A 20,335-nucleotide genomic window follows, 5' to 3' on the forward strand; every position below is an offset into this window, starting at 1 on the left:
ACGTCGTCGATCAAAAGAGGTATAGAAATAGATCCTTCTAAAATCAAAGCTCTGATCGAAATGCCACAACCTCAAACAGAAAAAGAAGTCAGAGGATTCCTGGGAAAAGTACAGTACATAAGTCGATTCATATCGAAACTTACAATGATTTGTGAGCCTATCTTCAAGAAACTCAAGAAAACAGACCACACCATGTGGGATGACGATTGTCAAATGGCGTTTGACCGAATCAAGGAGATATTGGCTAAACCACCAGTGCTCATGCCGCCACAACAAGATCAACCTCTTGGTTTATATCTCACAAGAACGAAACCGCCATGGGTGCCATGTTGGCTCAAACTGTAGGAAGCGAAGAAAGAGCTATTTACTATATAAGTAAGAAGTTCCTGGAATATGAGTGCAAATACTCGCAACTCGAAAAGACATGCCTCGCTCTTGTGTGGGCAACGAAGAAGCTACGTCACTACATGCTTAGCTACTCCGTCAAAATATATTCCAAAATGGATCCAGTCAAATACCTCTTCGAAAACCCGTCCTCAACGGACGTCTTGCAAGGTGGACTCGATGCTCTCGAATTCGACCTCAAATATGTGCCACTAAAAGTCATAAAAGGTCGCGCTGTCGCCGAATTCTTCGCAGAAAATCCCATCAACGACGCACAAACCATAGATACTTGGTCATTTCCCGACGAGGATATACTTCAAACAGATGTAGACTCCTGGGATCTATACTTTGATGGAGCATCAAATTTAAGAGGATTCGGAATAGGAGTGTTGCTCATTTCTCCGAAGGTGAGCATACACCGATTTCTCATCAAACTCGACTTCGAGGTGACAAACAACGCTGCAGAGTATAAAGCTTGTCTCATTGGGCTACAAGCGGCAGTAAGCTTAGGCATCAAAAACCTCCGAGTACATAGGGACTCATCACTAATCATCAACCAAGTTACAGGATCTTGGAAAATCCGAAGTGAAAGCCTCGCACCCTATCGGGCTAGGATAGACCAAGTGGCTCAATTCTTTGATCACGTAACCTACTTACACCTACCTCGGGAGGAAAATCAATTTGCGACGCTCTTGCGAAACTTGCATCCTTGATAAATATGCCGGATCACATGATAGACATGCCCTTGTGTATCGAACGACCAGTCGAAACATGTCCACCAAATCACCAATGAAGAGGAAATCGCACAGAACCCCGGTTCCAAGCAATCCCGAATTTCAAGCTTAATGGTACCTATCCACCGGATATGGACAAAAGGGGACAACGTGCTATACGCCTATTAGCTTCCCAATACATCCTGATGCAAGGAGAGTTATACAAAAGAACACCTCTTGGTGTAGTCCTACGTTGCCTTGATCATTCACAGGCACGAAAGGTGATGGAAGAAGTCCACGACGGAGAATGCGGTCCCCACATGAGTGGGCCTATGACGGCAAAGAAAATCACACGTTTAGGGTATTATTGGACCACAATGGAATCCGATTGCATCAAATACGTGAGACATTGCCACAATTGCCAAATCTTCGGGAATGTACAACATGTCCCTCCTTCGTTGCTATACACGATGACATCTCCTTGGCCATTTTCCGCATGGGGAATTGACATAATCGGAAAGATAACCCCAGCCGGAACAGGAGGTCACTGTTTCATTCTAGTAGCAATTGACTACTTCACCAAATGGGTAGAAGCAGCTTCCTACACTGGTCTTACGGCTAAAAATGTGGCAAAATTCATACAAAACAACATCATCTGTCGATATGGTTGCCCACATGAGATCATTAGTGATAATGGGTCACACTTCCAAGCTGAAACCGAGCAATTGCTAGCCAAATATAAGATTAAGCATCACCACTCTTCGCCCTATAGACCACAGACTAACGGCGCGGTAGAAGCGGCAAACAAGAATGTTGTCACAATTCTCAAGAAAATGACTGACAACTACAGAGATTGGCCAAGCAAGATACCTTTTGCCCTATGGGGGTACCGTACATCAGTTAGGACGCCCACTGGAGCTACTCCTTTCTATTTGACCTACGGCATGGAGGCCGTACAACCAGTCGAACTAGAAATACCATCCTTGCGTATTCTACTCGAAAGCCAAATCCCTGAAGCCGATTGGAAGAAGGATAGATATGAAGAACTCATCCTCCTGGATGAACGTAGGCTACGCGCCTTACATAATGTCCAAACATATCAAGCACGTATCAAACGAGCTTTCAACAAAAGGGTTAGGCCAAGAAACATCAAAGAAGGAGACTTAGTACTCAAATCGGTTAGAGCTCTTTTACCTGTCGACCCAAGGGGAAAATTCAAACCTAATTGGGCCGGACCATATCTAGTCAAATCCATACTCCCAGGGGGTGCGGTTAGAATCACAGACCTAGATGGGAATGAGTTTTCAAACCCCACAAACCTTGACCAACTGAAACGATACTATGCCTAGAATAGGACCACACACGCGCCTCGCGTAAACCCATGTGTCGCTCCTGTGGCACTAAATAAACGGCCCCCGCCCACCAAATAAGCTAAGTGTCACTATGCTCTTGCATTTTGACAAATTTGTCATCCTCATATCATCAAATAAACTAATTTCGCACCTTGAGAACAAGCAAAAGCTCATGCTTAGTTTCTATGTTCATTACAAGCTCTTGCTTCGAACAATTATTCTTTTACATTTACTCGAACTACGCGCAAGGGTTTGATTTCGCTTTTTTAAGTGAATACGTAGGCAATCCTTCACAGGATTCAACCCATTATACCTAAAATGTAAATAGAAGGACATTTGCGTTGCATTTGAAATTCGACAAGAATAATAAAATAAAATCACAACGGTTTCATAACCATTCAACCTTTTTTATTCCATTCAATTTCTAAATAATAATAGTACGTTACATAATAAAAATAGAATAGGCTAGGATTCTAAAAATCCCTCCTTTTTTATGACAACAATAATAATAATCAAATAATAAATAAGGACTCGGGCTATTCCTCCATCTTCCCCTTGCCCTTGTCACTCTTGTCATATTTCTTGTCACGACCTCGAGCCGGGCGCTCTTGCACCACTTCAGACCTAATCACCAACGGTCTTTCTCGAGGCCCGACTCTTCCGTTCTTGCCAACCACCATTTCCGCAACAGGAGTAGTCTTTGATTTCTTCGAAGGGTGAATGACAAAACCGCTTCTTCTTCTCCCTCTGTCAGATGCTTCTCCTTCTCTTTCTCTCCCTCGCGCACCTTGTAGTCAACAGGTTCGCGTTTCCTTAGTCTCTCGCGCTCTTCCGAAGTCGCAGCCTTTCTCCACCTCAGATAGGAATCCGACACCCACAAAGCATTGGCGGAGAAACTCAAGAACCACATGTTTCTTTGGGCCCATTTGATAGCCCACTCTCTTCGGCTCTCTGTAGTAAGCGCCATAGCAGTCTGCGGGACGGTGTCAAGCGTCGGGATCGTCGCTTTCAGCCAACTTGCCTCATCAATCTTTCCGGAAAGATGCATACCATGAACTCCAGTCCCGGAATGCGCACGGACCTAGTGGGATCCAAAGAAGACACTCCAGTGACGGACTTGAGGTGCCACCACGGTACAACCCACCTAATCAACGGGCCATCATCATTCTTCAGCTTGTTCTTCCAATAGTCACAGACCCGGGTGAAGTCCACCATGTACAACCGCGTCCTCATCGCAATCATACGGGAATGATAGGAAAGTGCATGAACTGGGGGCTCGAGCAGTCGGAGCCGTTCCATAAGCCAAACCTACCAAAAGCAGGTATTAGACACCAAACAACAACAAAAAAAAAAAATGAAAAAAAAAAAAGGAAAAAAAGGAATGATGTCTTTTACCTGCAAAATGACGGGACTCCCCAAGAACGGCAGATCGCGGTTGGATTTCCTATTATCCAAACCCAAGATGATCTCCCTAAGCATAAACAAGCTGGGCTCTGCGCACTCCATTTGCTCAATAAGACCCAAAAGACGGGGATCACCTCTCAAATCTTCATCAACGTGTCCTTGGAAGACATACACGTGCAAAAAAAAAGCCAAATGCCCTCCTCCTGGCAACATGGGAAACAGAGGGTCGGCCCCGTTAATGAATCGGTCTACCAAATCCAACATTCTCACACCTTTCGGGGTAACTAGGCGATCCACCTCAAGTCTGGTCGGTCAAGCAAGTCTCGAATTTGCTCTTATACCCTTGTGAAGTGGAAGGAATGGCGAGTAAATGTTCGGATCCCATCCACCAATAGCGACTATTTCTTCGGAAATGGGCAAATGTCACCTCCTGGGAACGCGAAAACATGATAATTCGGGTCCCAATGGTCAAGGCAAGCATCCAAGAACGGTTTTACAATCTTAATGAGTTTCAAACTCAACAAAGACCCAAGGTTATAAGCACCCATGTCGTGCTTCTCCACATTCGAAAACTCGTTGGTCCATTCCTTCAGACGGATCTCCATAGTATTCATGATGACAATTTTCTCTTGAAGATTTATTTCGAGAGTTTTATGTGAATAGACGAGGAAGAGACGGAAGAATTGTGTGAATTAACGCCTCGTCGACGCTTCTATTTATACTAATTCTTTGTTTCCAAAAATCCGCCGAACGGACCAACTTGGGAACAGGCGCAGCGCTCGCGCGCCTCTTTTTCAAAGGGACGCAGCTCATGCTGCGCCTCTTCCCAAGCTCACTTCGTGATTTCCGCGTTTGGATCTTTCCTAATTCTATAACGAATAATTTCCTATTCTTACGGGATTTTATTTTGGTAAATACGAGCAGTTTACCATGTTTCAAGTTTCCTATTTTCGCGGGCACGCATTTCGAGGCGACATCGACACCTTCGCCATTTCATGACACTCAAACTTTTTATTCTTAGGAAATAAATTTCATTTTTTTTTAGGAAGTAAATTTCATTTTCTTTTTGGGAAACAATTTCCTTTTGTTTTCATTTCAACATTTCATTTCTACACTTACAGATTTCTCTTTTTTCTTTTTTTTTTTAGGGGGTAACCCTCCCTACCGTCCGGTCATTTCCGACAAAATTTTTGCATTTTTGCATTTTTTCGTGCTCTTTCGGGTCTCATTTTGCGCTGGTCAAAGGCCATATGTATAAAATGTATGTTTTGCGTGATTTCTATGTAAATTTCGGCAGCACGACGACGTAAACCGTTATCTACCAAACCTGTTCAAGAATTAACCTGCAGATACAAGCAACACAACCCAGCAGCAAAGGCACTCGGGCCATCGTATATAAAAATGTACAAGCAAACTGGGGGCTTGCGCCCCGAACAAAGTCCAAAAGTCCAAGCAAACTGGGGGCTTGCGCCCCAAACAAAGTCCAAAAAGTTCAAAATCAGATGTCCAAATGGACAAAACTACACAAAACTACTGCTGGGCACCCTCTAACTCAGCAACCCTCGCCGTAAGAGCAGCAATCTCGGCATCCCGAAACTCGAGCTCCCTCAACAAGCGAGCTGTCTCCTCCCGAGACTGGGTCAACTCTCGCTCCGACTCACGGCCAGCCTATAAATAGAAGTAAATTGGCTCATGTCAATCAATTCAAACAAAACTGAAAATCAAAAATCAAAAGAAATCAAATGAGGTTCATACCTGACGACCTCGACCACCGACGAGTGCCTCGATGGCGGTAGCTCGTAGCCGGTTGGCCACCCTCCATAGTGCCACAAACCGAGATGGCGCGACCTGCATTTCAAAAGAAATTCTCAGTAAATTGAACAAGTTCAATCAAATGTGTTCTTACACGAAAGGTATATAAGGCCGGAGGCTCACCCTCGAATCGAGATCTTGCCGCCGTCTAGGCCAAGATCCGTCAACGGCTACGTCAAAGTCACGCAACTCGGAGATCGTCGTCCTCCCAGTCGCGTCAGTGTACTCGAGGGTCTCGGGGTACTCTGGGGGCTCGATGCCCGCCGCCTCGACCTCCTGCAAGGACAAATAATTCTCATTAATCGATGATCTTTCGTCGTAATTCTCAAAATCAAATCAAGGAAAAGTAAAGATACTCACCACTACTTTGGCGCAAGACGCCAACCTCCCGTAAAGGAACGCCGAGTAGTCCCCGCCGGGAGAAGAAGGTCGTCGCCACGGCACCAGCCAGGTCCGCCTCCTCTCGGCCTCGGTGGGCTCCCGAACATCGTCCTCGGAGGATCGACGGGAACCGTCAACGCGTCCCGAGAGCACCGACGAGCCAAACGCTCGCCCGGATACCACACAGACCCATCGACGTCCACAACAAGACTCGACTCGGGCTCCTAGGTCGAAGGACCTCGGCGACAAGAGGAGGCGCGCCCGGCGTACTCCGCCCAAGGCCTGGGCACCCACTGCGACAAGATAAGGCAAAGATCATTCCTATGATCAAGTGAAGGCAAAGGATAAGAAATATAAATGAATACGAGTGGGATACTCACGCCGCTTAGTGAAGGGCGTTCACGTCCCGCCGGTAGACATTGTGAGAAGAGCGCTTGCTCTTCGTCCTGCACATCACCCAATCCCTCACCACGGGATAGGCCTTCTCCAGCGGCTCCGTCCTCTTGGGCGCGAGACTCGGGAAGTAAGAGTACACCCACGCACGTAGAACGGAATAATCAATGACGATCTTTCGTGATTTAATAAAGAAAGGAATTTACCTTGGTCTAAAGGAAGGTTCATACCTCAACAGTAGTCCAGTCCGACGGCGCCGGAGAAGTCCCCTTCTCCATCAACTCCGGACGAACCATGGCCCTCATGAAGCGGATGAGGACCGCAAAACCAGCAGTGACCCAGTCCCAGCGTCCTAGGGAACTCAGGTCAGAAAGAAAGGGAAGAAGCTTCGTCGATAGCCTCTCGCCCTTGTCTCCGAGGTAAATCGAAGACAAGAACCACCAAAGCCACAGACGAGCCCTCTGCTCAGCTGTACAAGGAGGAGGAGCAGTCTCCCTCCCATCGATCGTCACCAGCGCCGGGGTCTTCCCCGCAAAGTAGTCTCGGACGTAGGTACTGGGTAGCAAACCCGGCAAGATCGCAACAGCCTTCGGCGACAAGTTCCAGCCGATCAATCTCCTCGCCTCGGCCGAATCCGCCCTCATACCAGTCTCCGGCCACACCATCTCCTCGGTCCCACACGGCAGACCAGAAATCATGCCGTAATCCTCCAAAGTGACTCCCACATCACCAAAAGGCAGGTGAAACGTGGAAGTCGTATCCCAGAATCGGTCCAAGAAAGCGCGGACTAGGCTAAGGTTAGCCCGCAACTTCCTCTTCACGATATCCCTCCAGACCTGAACCAGAGGACCAAACGCTCTACGCTCGATCATGGCCCTCTCCTCCGCCGACAGCCGCTCGTAGTGCTCCATCGCTGTCGTGTAACCCGAGAACGACCTGATGTTCCCGGCCTCCTATAATGATTTGAAACAAAGCTATCTTTAGTTTTGGCTGAAATTTGCAAGAAATTTGAACTAAAAGAATGAAAGAGGACAGGTAGTGAGTAGTGAATTCCTATTTACCGGGCTCTTCACCGTCCCGTAGGGACGGGTGACCCTCTGCAGCCCACACGAGGTGCCTACTCTCCCGTGTCTCGGCCCACGCAGAGCTCCCCTCGGTGGCGACCTCCTCGCCCGACGTTGGCCCGTCTCGGGATCTCCTCCTCCTCGACACCTCCTCCTCGTGAAACTCGGCGGCCATCATCACCGCGGTGAAGGCCTCGCTCTAAAGCCTCCTCAACAAGATCGACGTCTATCTCCATGGGAGTCCTCCCGGAAGTAGAAGCCTCATCACCTGCAACGTTAAAGTAAATTCAGGCCCCGTCACATGACGACAAGCCTTTGTTAAGGAGTTTTCGAGCCTTGAGCCACAAAACGCCCTTTCCATGCCATCTTTGGCCATATTCCCGCCAACCCAATCACTCATGTGATAAATTGGGTCAAGTCAAGTCCAAGTCAAAGCCTAGTTCCAGGTTCAAGTCGAAAATTCGGCAGCATTCCGCCATAACGGCGATTATGCCCTAGAAAGGTGTCCTGAAAAAGTTGTCACAAACCAAAATTTCGAGATGGTAGAAAGTTTACCCATCATCCAAGGATCCCAAATACCAAATTTCATCGCCAATGGGCATTCCTAAGGCTATTTTCGAAGCAATTTACGGTTCAGCTGTAAAACCGTCTCAAAATTCACTCAAGAGCTCAAAACTCGATGAAAATTCGAAGCAAATATATGGTTATGTTCCTAACATTGCCTACTATCCGTTTCTAACATCAATTTGGCATAGCAAATCCATTTGGGGGAAAAGCCCCAAATTTTCGATCAAAAGGGTCGAAAACCCTAGTTTTCGCGGCTCAAAATTCGACAAATGTAGATGATTAATGCAAGATTGGAACACATACCTCGATTAGTCATGTTTAATGCAAGCTTTTGGATCAAACCTCGACGGAAATGGTGAAGATTTGAGAGAGAAATTGCAAGAATTGTGTTTCGAAATAATGAAATACAATCCTTCTGAGTTCGCGTTTTTACGCAGAAATAGCCAAATTGGGGAAAAGACGCAGCAGGCGCTGCGCCTCTTCCAAGAGACGCAGCTCTTGCTGCGCCTCTTCCTTGTGTTCCCTCCATACGGATTTTCAAAAATTCGTTATGAGTTCGTTATTTGTGGACCCATCTTTGGTGCGCCTCTTCTTCAACGCTATTATATTCTTTTGGTCCGTTTCGATGACTTTCTTTCGTTCCGGCCCGCATTTTATCCAGCGCAGCAGTATTTTGCAGTATTGCTCAAGATCATTATATCCAGCGCAGTAGTATTTTGCAGTACTGCTCACTCAAGATTTCTCCCACGACGATCTAGATGTTCCTAGTCGTCAAAATATTCCCCAACAAGAGTTTGTTTGAGACCGACGCAAGCAGATTCAACCTCAAGTTTTGCCAGAGTTCGCTTGAGACTAACGCAAGTGGATTCCCCAAAGCTTTCTGCGACGTCCTGCTTTGCTTTCAATATTTCTTGTTTCCCATGAGAGTTCGACCAAAGTTCCCTGTGACCCCTAATGCCTTCAGACACCAAGTTATCTTCAGACCAAAGAGTTTTGCCGAAGCGTCTTCAGTCCCGCTTCACCCAGGGGTATCTCAGGTATGGTTTCTTCTTATGGCTGGCGAGCTTCCTTACGTAGTCTAATGGACTTTAAACGACCCTCCCCGATAGTCGACAAACTCTAAAATGTTCCCGACGACAGTCCTTGGTTCGACCCCTTGAGCCGCCTCGCGTCGCCATAGTCGTCAGGTTGTAATCTTCGATTGACCTGATGGCTATACTTTGACTTTCGCCTTGTCCAAGCCTCAGTCAAAGTGGGGGCTCTGTAGATACCTCATTTCTGCACCTCCCGCAAACCACCCGGTGATGATTGGGCCGCATGTTTGATTCGCGGAACGATTTGTGACAGTTCGTAAGATTATCGTCAAGTGATTGCTCAAATATTAAATGTCAACCTCTTAGTTGTCATCTACGTCCCGATACGGTCGTTTTGGCAGTAATTAGAGTACATTCGGAGTCCGGGTCAAAAACCGTCTCCATTTTCTGATAACTGTTAAATCCCGAGTCGGAATGTTCTGGAATGTTCCGGATATTTCTATTCCATATTTCATAAATTCTATCTTTTGGCAAATAATATCCCGTAATATTCATAAGATAATCGAATTATTTCCGTCCTACCATAACTCAAACGCGGAAATCTTTCTTCAAAGAGGAAACCTCTTGGGAATAGACGCAGCAGGTCTTTGCGCCTCTTCCAAGAGACGCAGATGGGTCTGCTGCGCCTCTTCCCAGGCCCTTCTTTGCATGTCTTACGTATCTTTTTTTCATATCTTTCCGAGATTCACTTCCAAAGAGTCTCCGAAACCCTATTCCTCCGTGTGATTAGTATAAATAGGAGCCTTCGTTCCTCATATTTCTCACGCGAGTGTCCGCCCTTCTCTTCTCCCTTTGCATTCTAGACTTTGTGCTTACTAATTGGCGCCTACGTGCTTGGACTTCCGACCACGTAAGCTCGGATCCTTCCGGTACCACCTCTCCGTTGCATGACCGACCAATTTGACCAACTACACTCAATCAACTTAAATTAATCAATCGTTTTCCTCTTACGAGGGCACTCTCTTTGCATTCGCGTCGAGCATTCACTAGTCGATATCTTAGTTCATCTCGTTTCGTCAACATGTAAGTCTGAGGGTGTAAATCTCTCTTTTATTTATTGTATTTTACTTGTCGTATCATCAATTGTAAGGTTTACGTCGAAAATACCGTTAAAATCGATTTCTAAAACCCTTTGTTAAAACTGTTTTTTGCGGATTTCCGATGATAACGATCGAGAAAGGACGCAGCAACTGCTGCGCATCTTCGAAGGAGCGCAGTTCCTGCTGCGCCTCTTCGTGAGGCTGCCGCAGTTCCTGCTTCCTTTCTTCTTCGTTTGTCCTCTGTAATTCGTATTCAAATCTTTCTTTTGCTTGTTCGTCTGTTAATTCTTCATCGTAGTATCATAATAATTCCACATGTATTATAATCATCATCATGTTCATGTTTTAATTGTCATAAATCCGACTTAAATCCCTTATAGTCCAATATTTGCGGGTTTTCGTCATTAAGTTCAATCCGGGTTGTAGGGATTCAATTTGTTCATATTGAGTTCCTGGAATTCGTCTTTGATATAGTTTTCATCTGTTCATTCACATGTTCGTCATTAATTTGTCATTAATTCATCATGTTTAGTTTGTTTCATTCACCGATGTCACTAATTAATCATTGAACCTTGTAAATAATCCGTTTGCATCCGTCTCATCCATGTTTATCGCTTTCATGACCATCATTGACATGTAATAAAAGTATTAATCACTTTCATCCGAGTAAATAATTTAATCGATCCATAAAATTACCAATTAACATTAACGATTTGCGATTCCGCCACGGCCAGAACTCACCCTTGAACAGACGGACAAGAATCGCTGCGACTCTTCCAGGTCGCATCTATCTTTGCGCTGTTCGAGATGATTTACGTCCCGAACTCCGTTTGCGCTTGACCTAGTTTAATTAGTCCACGTATTAACTAACTAATATCCGTAATATCACGCTAATTCTTGTTCGTAATTTCATTCTTTTATTCTTTTTCTCAATCTATCCGTTTTAAAGGTATTTTCGACATAAATCGCCTATTCCAATGTAATTAATGTAATTTTCATTATTGTAATTTATGATTATTGTATTTCTTTTATCATTTGTATGTTTTCACATGTAAATCAACATTAAATTCCAACTTCGACCCAATTGTATGCTAATTACGTGTCAACCGACTTAGTTAATTCTCACATGCTAGGATTAAAACTTGGATGTTGCATTGCATGCATATAACCGACGATATATCAAGTACGAATAACTTCCCTAATCATTAGTAGAGGCCGCTATCGAGGCGGGCGGGATTAGGTGTTCGATCAAAAGAGCTTCCTAATACGTACCCTCACCCCTTACTCCAGATCTCCGTGAGCACCCGTGTTCATTGGCATCCACGAGAGTCATTCTAGACATAGAATGCTAAGGGTAACGATTGCTTAGTGTTCATGTCACTACTTTGTGTCTTGACATGACACGAGGTATTCGAACGGTTCCAATTTCCCATAAAAATTGGTGGCGACTCCTTACAAAATGCAAACGCTTGTTTTTCGACCTTCACCAAGCGCCCCCGTGGGCGGCCCGCTGTCCACACAATGTGATGGCGTTCAAGGTCTCCTTTTGGTCGGTTTGAGTCGGTAAGTGTCCCGGAGCTCGAGAGGTACTCTTACTAGCCAATTGAGCAATTTGGCTCTCTAGTAGCTTCATCCCGGCCTCTCTTGCTTGGGACTCCTTCATCAACAAGTTCTTAAACTCAGCAAAATCAGAACTATGGGATTGTTGTTGCTGCTGCGGCACATAAGGAGGTTTTTGATATTGTTGTTGCTTTTGATGAGGGGGCACATAGGGTTGCTGCTGCGGAGGTGGAGTTTGATTTAGGACATTCTGGCTACTCCACCTCAGGTGGGGATGAACATTAGGCTCATAGTAAGTGTTTGTCTGCCTATAATGTTGAAATGCAGCACAAGACTCAAAGGGACTAGGGCAATTCTTCGAAACGTGTCCCTCAGCTCCGCACCTTTCACAGACGAAAGGACCGTCTGACACAACATTTACTTGATACATACCCCCCTTTGAAGCTCCTCCTAATTCATATTTGTCAAATCTCGCAGTGAGAGCTTCAAGTGCAGCTACAGAGGAAGATTCAACAGCTCTCCTTTGGTTCCCTCTGGAATTCCCATACTCAGCCTTGTGGGTGGCTAGATCGTCGATGATCTTCCACCCCTTGGTCTCTCCCAAGTTCTCAGCAAATCGGCCATTGGCTGCAGCATCCAAAATAGCCCTCTGATCGTCATACAACCCATTATAAAAATGATTGCACAAGCTCCATTTTTCGAAACCATGGTGCAGTATGGTTCGCACCAGTTTCTTAAATCGGACCTATGCCTCGTGGAAATTCTCATCCGGCCCTTTTTTGAAACTCGTGATTTGGGCTCTAATAGCAATCGTCTTTGAAGCAGAAAAGTACTTCTTGTAGAATGCCAATGCCAAGGAATTCCAGTCGGTGATCCCATGAGCGGCTCGGTCCAGATCTCTATACCACTCCCTTGCAGCATCACGAAGGGAGAAGATAAACATGGTCTCCTTGATCTGGTCTTGGGTCACACCGGTTGGTGGGGGTATGGAACAGCAGTAGTCAATAAACGTCTCCATATGCTTAGCTGCATCTTCATTTGCAGCTTCCCCGAACTGGTTTCTCTCCACCATATTAATGTATGAAGGCTTTGGTTCGAACTTCCTGGCATCTCCTGGTAATTCGAACCCCTTATATAAGTTTGCAGCTGTCGGCTCAGAATGGCTAGCTATACTCGCTTCCTCAGCCATGACTGGAATTTCTGGAGAAGTGACTGTCTCGGCTGAAGAGGTGGAAACGGGTGAAGACTGTGGGTCTTCCTCGAACAGCTCGTTCTCGTGATAGCTTGACAGAGTACTCAGCTCTTCCTCTGTCGGTAATACCCTTTGTGATCGTCTCAACTCGCGCAAAGATTTCTCTATCTCAGGATCGAATGGTACTAGTTCACCACCCTGTGACCTGCGCATAAGAAGAAACTACAAAAAGAATATAAGAAAAGTAAGGAACGGAAGTCCCTTAAACTAAAGAAAGACTAAATAAAAAACAACTAAAAATTAGAACAATTGCCTCCCCGGCAACGGCGCCAAAATTTGATACCCGTCGTTGTGAGTTCCAAAAATAAGATTTATAATTTCCTATTAAGACTAACCTAGGCTAGTGGTAACAGGGTCGAACCACAAGGAGGCAGACTTAATTTCTAGCTGTCTAATTATAGTCTAAGGTAACGAATGTGGGGTTGAGTTGAATTGGTCTATAGCTAAGAATAAATAAAGACAGTAAACTAAAAAGACGGCTTAAACAGATAAAGAAGGGGTACTAGGATGGTCGGTTCATTAAAGCTTCGGCGGCAGCATACTAAGTCGGTCTGAATCAAACACAAGTGAGGCGGGAAACAAGAGGTCCTCTCGGTCCACTCTTAACAAATAGCATCTTTCGATCTCGCTATAGGTCCCTAATATCACTAATACTGACTCTCGTCCTGAAAAGTGACTAACGGTCTAAACTATACCTATCTTTCGATCTCAGCACAGTTTATTCATCTTAATTGGTGGTCCAACAACTGTCCCTATCTTTCGATCTAATGGGTCAGTCATAAATTAAGCAACTAACTGGTCGCATGCATTCGATTCGTTAAATACAACATTAAAATCAATTAAAACGAAGGGTAACCTCACGAGGTCGATCGATCGACCAAGTCAATGTCATCGATCGATCGACACGCGAATCAGTCAATTTAATACTATGTCGCCTACGCCATAATTCGCCTACATCCTAGCACAAACTATTTAGCTACTTATCTTTGAAAGTGATAACAACAATAATACTAGGGCATAAAAGTATAGAATTCATAATTAAAGCGGTAGAACAAACAATTAACATGCAACAATAAGATGGTTTCGGGGAATCTAACTATCAATTCTACGCTAATAACGAAATAAAACGAACTGAAAGTAGAACAGGAAGAATACCGAAAATCACAGGAGAACAGTAACGGAATGATTAGAAGTATGAATAAAAATCCGATGCAATCAATATCCAAACCCTAACTATGATATTCTAAAATTCAATGTGAAACTTAGATAAAAACTTGATGTAAAAAAAACTGAATCCTAAACTGATGTTTCTAGGTTACGTTATATAGCAACTAACGTAGCTTTATTTCCTAAACCTAACATAACTTTGGGCTTCAAGATTCACGGTCTTTTAATTCTCGTCTGGAATAGCAATTGGGTCGATCGACTGGTCTTCAGTAAACAGTAGCTTCTGGAACCCGATGGTTGGTCGATCGACTGATGGCAGTGGTCGATCGACTGCTTGAGCTGCTATCGACTTCTATAAACTCGTGGACTTGTCTTTTGGGCCTTGAATTGCGCACCAAGCTCGTTCCTCGGGTGAATACTTCACGTCATATGCAATGCAGGATACTCGGGGGCGGATTTAGCTCGATTTCCGCTGGATTCTTCACATTTCTGCAATAATGTACAAAAATACGGAAGTAGACGGAAATAGGAGAAATGTAGCATAAACTACATGAATGAGCTCTGAAATGCGTGTAAAATGGGATGTAAAACATCATATAAAAAACACGCATCAAACTTCAAGAAGCAAAGTTGAATCTTATGAAGATTACTCTTTAATTCAATTGTTTTAGTCTTAAAACTTTCATTGAAGTGGTTGCGTTATTTTGGTCAATTACGAATTCTGACAAAACTAATTACCAAAACAATTTATCGCTTCAAGGTACTTAATTTAATTAAGTATATGAAAAACAATCCATTGTAAGTAGATGTGTTGGTCAAGAATCAAAAACCTGTTTGATAATGAATAACTTTAATCTATACTCTTTATAAGAGATCCTTAGCAATGGTTCATTTGAGGTTTTAGAAGCAAATTCATATTTGTCTTAAGTTACGATGTTTTAATGGAGATTTGAATAAAAATCGAAATGATATCGTATATGAATTGTAGTAAAGAAATAGAACAATATGATAACGGAATAGTGGAAAACTTTACATTTATCGTTTTATTAATACTTGTAAATAACAAGTAAAGCATTTACATAGTGACCTCTACCCAACTATGGTAAATGATTCCAAGATCCAAATTCATATTAACTTGGGCACGGTAGGGCCGATTCATCCCATATTAATATAACTCGGTGGATTAACACTTTAATCGATTCTACTTTTAGAACTCTTGGTCGATAAAATTACATTAACATTTATCTTTAGCCCGGAACACATGCGACTACGGTCACGAATACTTCCGTTGAGCTCAATCAAAATTTCGAATAAATGTGTCCATGATCCAAATCCACATCAACTTGGGAACGGTAGGGCCGATTCAACCCTTATCAACATGAATTCGGTGGATAAACATTTATCACCCACTTCCCCTACGTAACAAGGTTTGTACCCCGGTAGGGCCGAGTGCACTCCCTCGCGAAATAGGTTTTCATGGTTTCTACTCTTTGGTAAGGCTATATCTCAATTGATTGTTTTAGCGAGAGGTCATGTCAATTTATTATCTATCACGTTTTAAGTGAACTAAAGCGGTGAACTACGATAATTGTAATTGACACGGTCGATAAACTCGATGAAAGATGATGCATGTTTTAGTTATGGCGATTTAGCGATGCATGCGACATATAAATAAAATGCCAAGCATAAAAATAAATCCTAGTATGGCCTTCCTAAAATAGATAATCTAATTATCTATTACATATTCGGAAACCAACTCCATTGGTCCCTTGAACTTCGGTTGAGGCACGCATCTCGAGGTAACACCGTCTTTATGAATCGTCTTCCTTGAGTGACTCCATCTTCAAGGAACTCCGAAATAAATAAATTACATAACAAATTACATAATTTCTTATTATACACTTGTAACTAAAATAAAATAAATCTATTAAATTACAAAACGGTGATACGAGATCACAATAAATTACAACCGAATCGATATTCTCATACATTTCGGGAAATACCAATTAAAAACTAAGGCCATACTAAGTAAAAATTACATAATTCAAAAATTACATAAATAAAATTATGACAATCATAAATAAAATGCAGCATTAAAATATGTATGAACATGCCCAATTTTATGCTAAATCGCCTTTAATTAGCCAATATCGTATATTACTCGGTTTTTACGGATTTGCGTGATTCAATATTTTATAATCACAAAAATTACATAAATTCATATTTATGCACAAGTTAATTACCCTAACTTCTTAGGACTCAAAATTAGTCTCCACTAACTATTTGACCATAATTAATTCATATTTCCTAATATTGTTCATAAAAGGACTCAAAATTACAATAAAATGCTATAAACTTCAAATAAATCACTAAAAATTTCAAATAAATTCAAAATTTGAAATTTAAACTCATGAACATTCTGGAAAATTACCATGACACTCATAATGTTCAAAAACTTAGGTTAAAAATTTCGAAACTTATCGGAAAAATAATGTTGCGGTTTATCAGATATATCAATAAAAATCATAAAAACATGAGAAAAAATATATTCATCAACTTTTCAATTTTAGATCTGAAAAAGATAATAAAATGCAACATGTGACGTTTTTCCTTAGTCATGAAGTATGTTTTAGCAATTTTTTCACTAATTAAGTCACTATTTATGCTATTTTTCATCAAAAATCCATAAATCATGCATGAAGACTTCATTATAGCCTATTATTTTACACACGTCTTGTAAAATTGCATGTGACAACATACTAAATTTCTATGACCAGATCCGAAATATTTCTCATATTAACCTATTTTTCATCTAAATCCGATTTTTATCATGAAAAATCCATTTTTCGAGCACAAGAACTCATAAAATTATGAAAATTTACAGATCATCTAAAAATAATATATATGAAAACATGTCCAAAAATGACATTTTTATCATAAAAATCACATTTTAATACCAATATTATATAAAATGAACAATAAAATCCATAAATTAACCAAAATATCCTAAATACATTTTAGGATCATAAACTTTAACATGCAAAAATTAATTTTGTGATATATCATAATAACACAAATTATACAAGTTTTATATGTTAATCTTTACAACTCGGAAAAACTTTTAACCGATTTGCATGCAAACAACCATGGCTCTGATACCAATTGAAGGAAAAGTAGATCTAAATACTCAACATATTCATATATGTTTTATTTTAATTTGTCATAAAATTAAATGGTGGATCTTATGCATGCAAACATCAATATTTAAGAGAAGAAATCGGTTCCTTACATTGCATGTTTCGGATATTTGGACACTAGTAGGGTCACCTACCTTACTAGTTCTTGAGCTCTCCAAATGGAAGAATAAGGATTCAAATATAGAATCCCTCCCAAAAGCATATACCCAAGGAATCTCTTAATAACCAACATTATTTAGATCTAGTAATAATATTAGTTTTACTATAAAATTGACACAATATAAATTGTATTTTTACTCTTGAATATTTCGGTCAAGAGAGAGCTTTTGTGAGGTTATTATTTCTCTATAAATATCATAAGATGTAGAGAATAGTGATTTCTTACTCTAGAAATTTTTATTGTGTATCACAAAATGAATGAATGAAAACATAGAGAGGAAAAATGCTCTCTTTCTTTTGATATGGCCGAAAAAGAGAAGAGAGAAGGAGCCTTGGATAGGTAGCCCAATCCCTTTTATTTTTGCTCTTCTCAAAAGCATAGGTGTGCATGGTTACTCCTTAGGTATAACAATTGTGTTTTCCACTCAAGATAAAAACACAATGTATATCATATACTCCCTCCATTATTTCGGCATATTCAACATAAAATGGATAGTCCATTTTATTTTGTCATTTGTCAATTGTAACATTTGTAACATGTTACATGACATGTCACAATGTAATGTATTTTTAACTTATTAAAAATCAACATACTCATAAAATATGTCATTTACAAAATCGACTAGTAATTCGTAATTACTCGTACCAAAAATGTTTCCAAATTATAAATTACAACATTCTGTATTTATAATAATTTATTCATTCCGTTTCAATTGTTTCTGTAAACAATGATTTCATCTAAGTAATAAAACAATTCGATTACTTAGACCGTGTCTCATTTAATCATATTTACAATAAGATACGTAAATTATACTCACAAAATCATCCGTCAATTTTAAGCAATTTAATTAACTCGTATCGGTATACGATTAATTAAATAATCAATTAAAATTATTTCCCTATAGGTATGACCTAAGGGAATCAACTGATCACCACCGTCGCACGACAGTAATGTCAAACTCTAGTCAGCCAATCATTACCGATATGTGTGGACCAGTTGACTGTAAAATATTACATCCCACATGTATTCTTAAAATGAGATTTAATAATGATATTTAAATCATGTGATTGCACTATTGTTGAGGACACATTTCTCAACACAAAGATGATCCTTTTTTTAGCAAGCCACCAAGTATACTTACCCAACAGAGCCATATTCCAATTATTAGCATGTTTTAGTCCTAAATCACCTTCCTCTTTGCTAAGGCAACAAGTATCCCAACTGATGTTTGGAGTCCTCTTATACTCATCCCCTCCACTCCATAAATAGTTCCTAAAAATGGAATTAATTTTATTGATAATACCATTTGGAATAAAAAAAAATAGTTACCCAGTAGGAGTGGAGAGTGGAAAGGACAGACTGAACCAAAACCAGCCTACCAGCATAAGATAAGTGTCTGGATCCCCACCCTCTTATTCTGGCAACAATTCTATCCACCAGTTTCATACCTTCTGCTTTAGACAATTTTTTAGCAGAAATAGGCACTCCCAAGTACTTGAAAGGCAATTGACCTTTACGAAATCCAGATACTTGCAAAATATTATCCATAACAGAAGAGGACATACCATTAAAAAATATTTCAGACTTTGCTTTGTTCAAGGTCAAGCCTGAAGCATTTGAAAAAGTAGAGAAGCTCCTCAACAACCACATGATGGATGTCTCAGTACCCTTACAAAAAAGAAGTAAATCATCTGCAAAAAGCAAATGATTCAATCTGATATGACCACAGAGAGGATGAAATCTGAAGCCATCTTGTTGAGCAACCACCCCTAAAATCCTGGAAAGATATTCCATGCACAAAGTGAAGAGGAGAGGGGAGAGTTGGTCTCCTTGCCTCAGACCCCTTTTTCCAGGAAAAAAGCCAAAGGGGCTACCATTAACAGCCAAAGATTAAGATGGAGATGTCACACAAGCCATGACTAGGTAAACAAATTTCTTTGAAAACTTTAAGGCCTGAAACATTTGCTCAAGGAAGGACCACTCAACAGAGTCATAAGCTTTCCTCAAGTCAATTTTGATCATACATCTAGGAGAAGAGGATTATAAAGCCTCACTAAATCTTGGCAAATCAGCGCATTCTCAACAATATTCCTTCCTTTCATAAAACCCCCTTGACTCTCACTAACAATATCAGGTAAAACTTTATTAAGTCTACTACACAAGACCTTAGCAATGCTCTTATAAATAATGTTGCAGCAAGCTATAGGACGAAATTTCAAAACAGACTTAGGATTAGTAACTTTAGGGATAAGAGTGAGAGTAGTAGTATTAATTTGCTTCAGTAGTTTACCAGTTTTGAAGAAGTCTTGTATTGCAGCAATAATATCAGCTCCAACTACCTCCCATGAGTCTTTGTAGAACTGACTAGTGAAACCATCAGGCCTAGGATATTTCATGGAAGGAATGGAGAAAATACAAGATTGAATCTCATCAGCAGAAACAGGAGCCAATAGAATAGCATTATGATCCTCAGTAACAACTGGCCCAGTTCTAACAGTGGGGAAATGTACAGGTGTGGTGCTATGAGAATTCCCAAGAAGCTCCTTGTAGTAGGTTAAAAAAGCAGCCTCAATATCTTGAGAATTAGTGTACACAATATCATCAGTACCCCTCATAGACATCACCCTATTATGAGTCTGCCTAGCTTTAATCTGACCATGGAAAAAACTTGTATTCTCATCTCCCATCTTTAGCCAGTCAATTTTTGCTTTCTGACTAAGAAAGGAATGAAAAACTTTACATAAATGTCTGTAAGAATTAGCAGCCTCAGTCTCAGCTGCCAAAATAGTATGATC

General features: G+C 41.4%; 1 protein-coding gene across 1 annotated transcript in view; it reads right to left on the reverse strand.

Annotated features, from left to right (window-relative positions):
• Positions 1-19,334, reverse strand: part of LOC141627773 (uncharacterized) — a 37,834-nt gene extending 18,500 nt beyond the window's left edge. Inside the window, exon 1 of the mRNA XM_074440994.1 lies at positions 18,901-19,334. Coding sequence (XP_074297095.1) covers positions 18,901-19,334 — 434 coding nt within the window. The remainder of the gene's footprint in view (positions 1-18,900) is intronic.
• Positions 19,335-20,335: the final 1,001 nt, after the last annotated feature.

This window comes from Silene latifolia, chromosome Y (assembly GCF_048544455.1).
Source record: "Silene latifolia isolate original U9 population chromosome Y, ASM4854445v1, whole genome shotgun sequence".
NCBI classification, from domain to species: Eukaryota; Viridiplantae; Streptophyta; class Magnoliopsida; order Caryophyllales; family Caryophyllaceae; genus Silene; species Silene latifolia.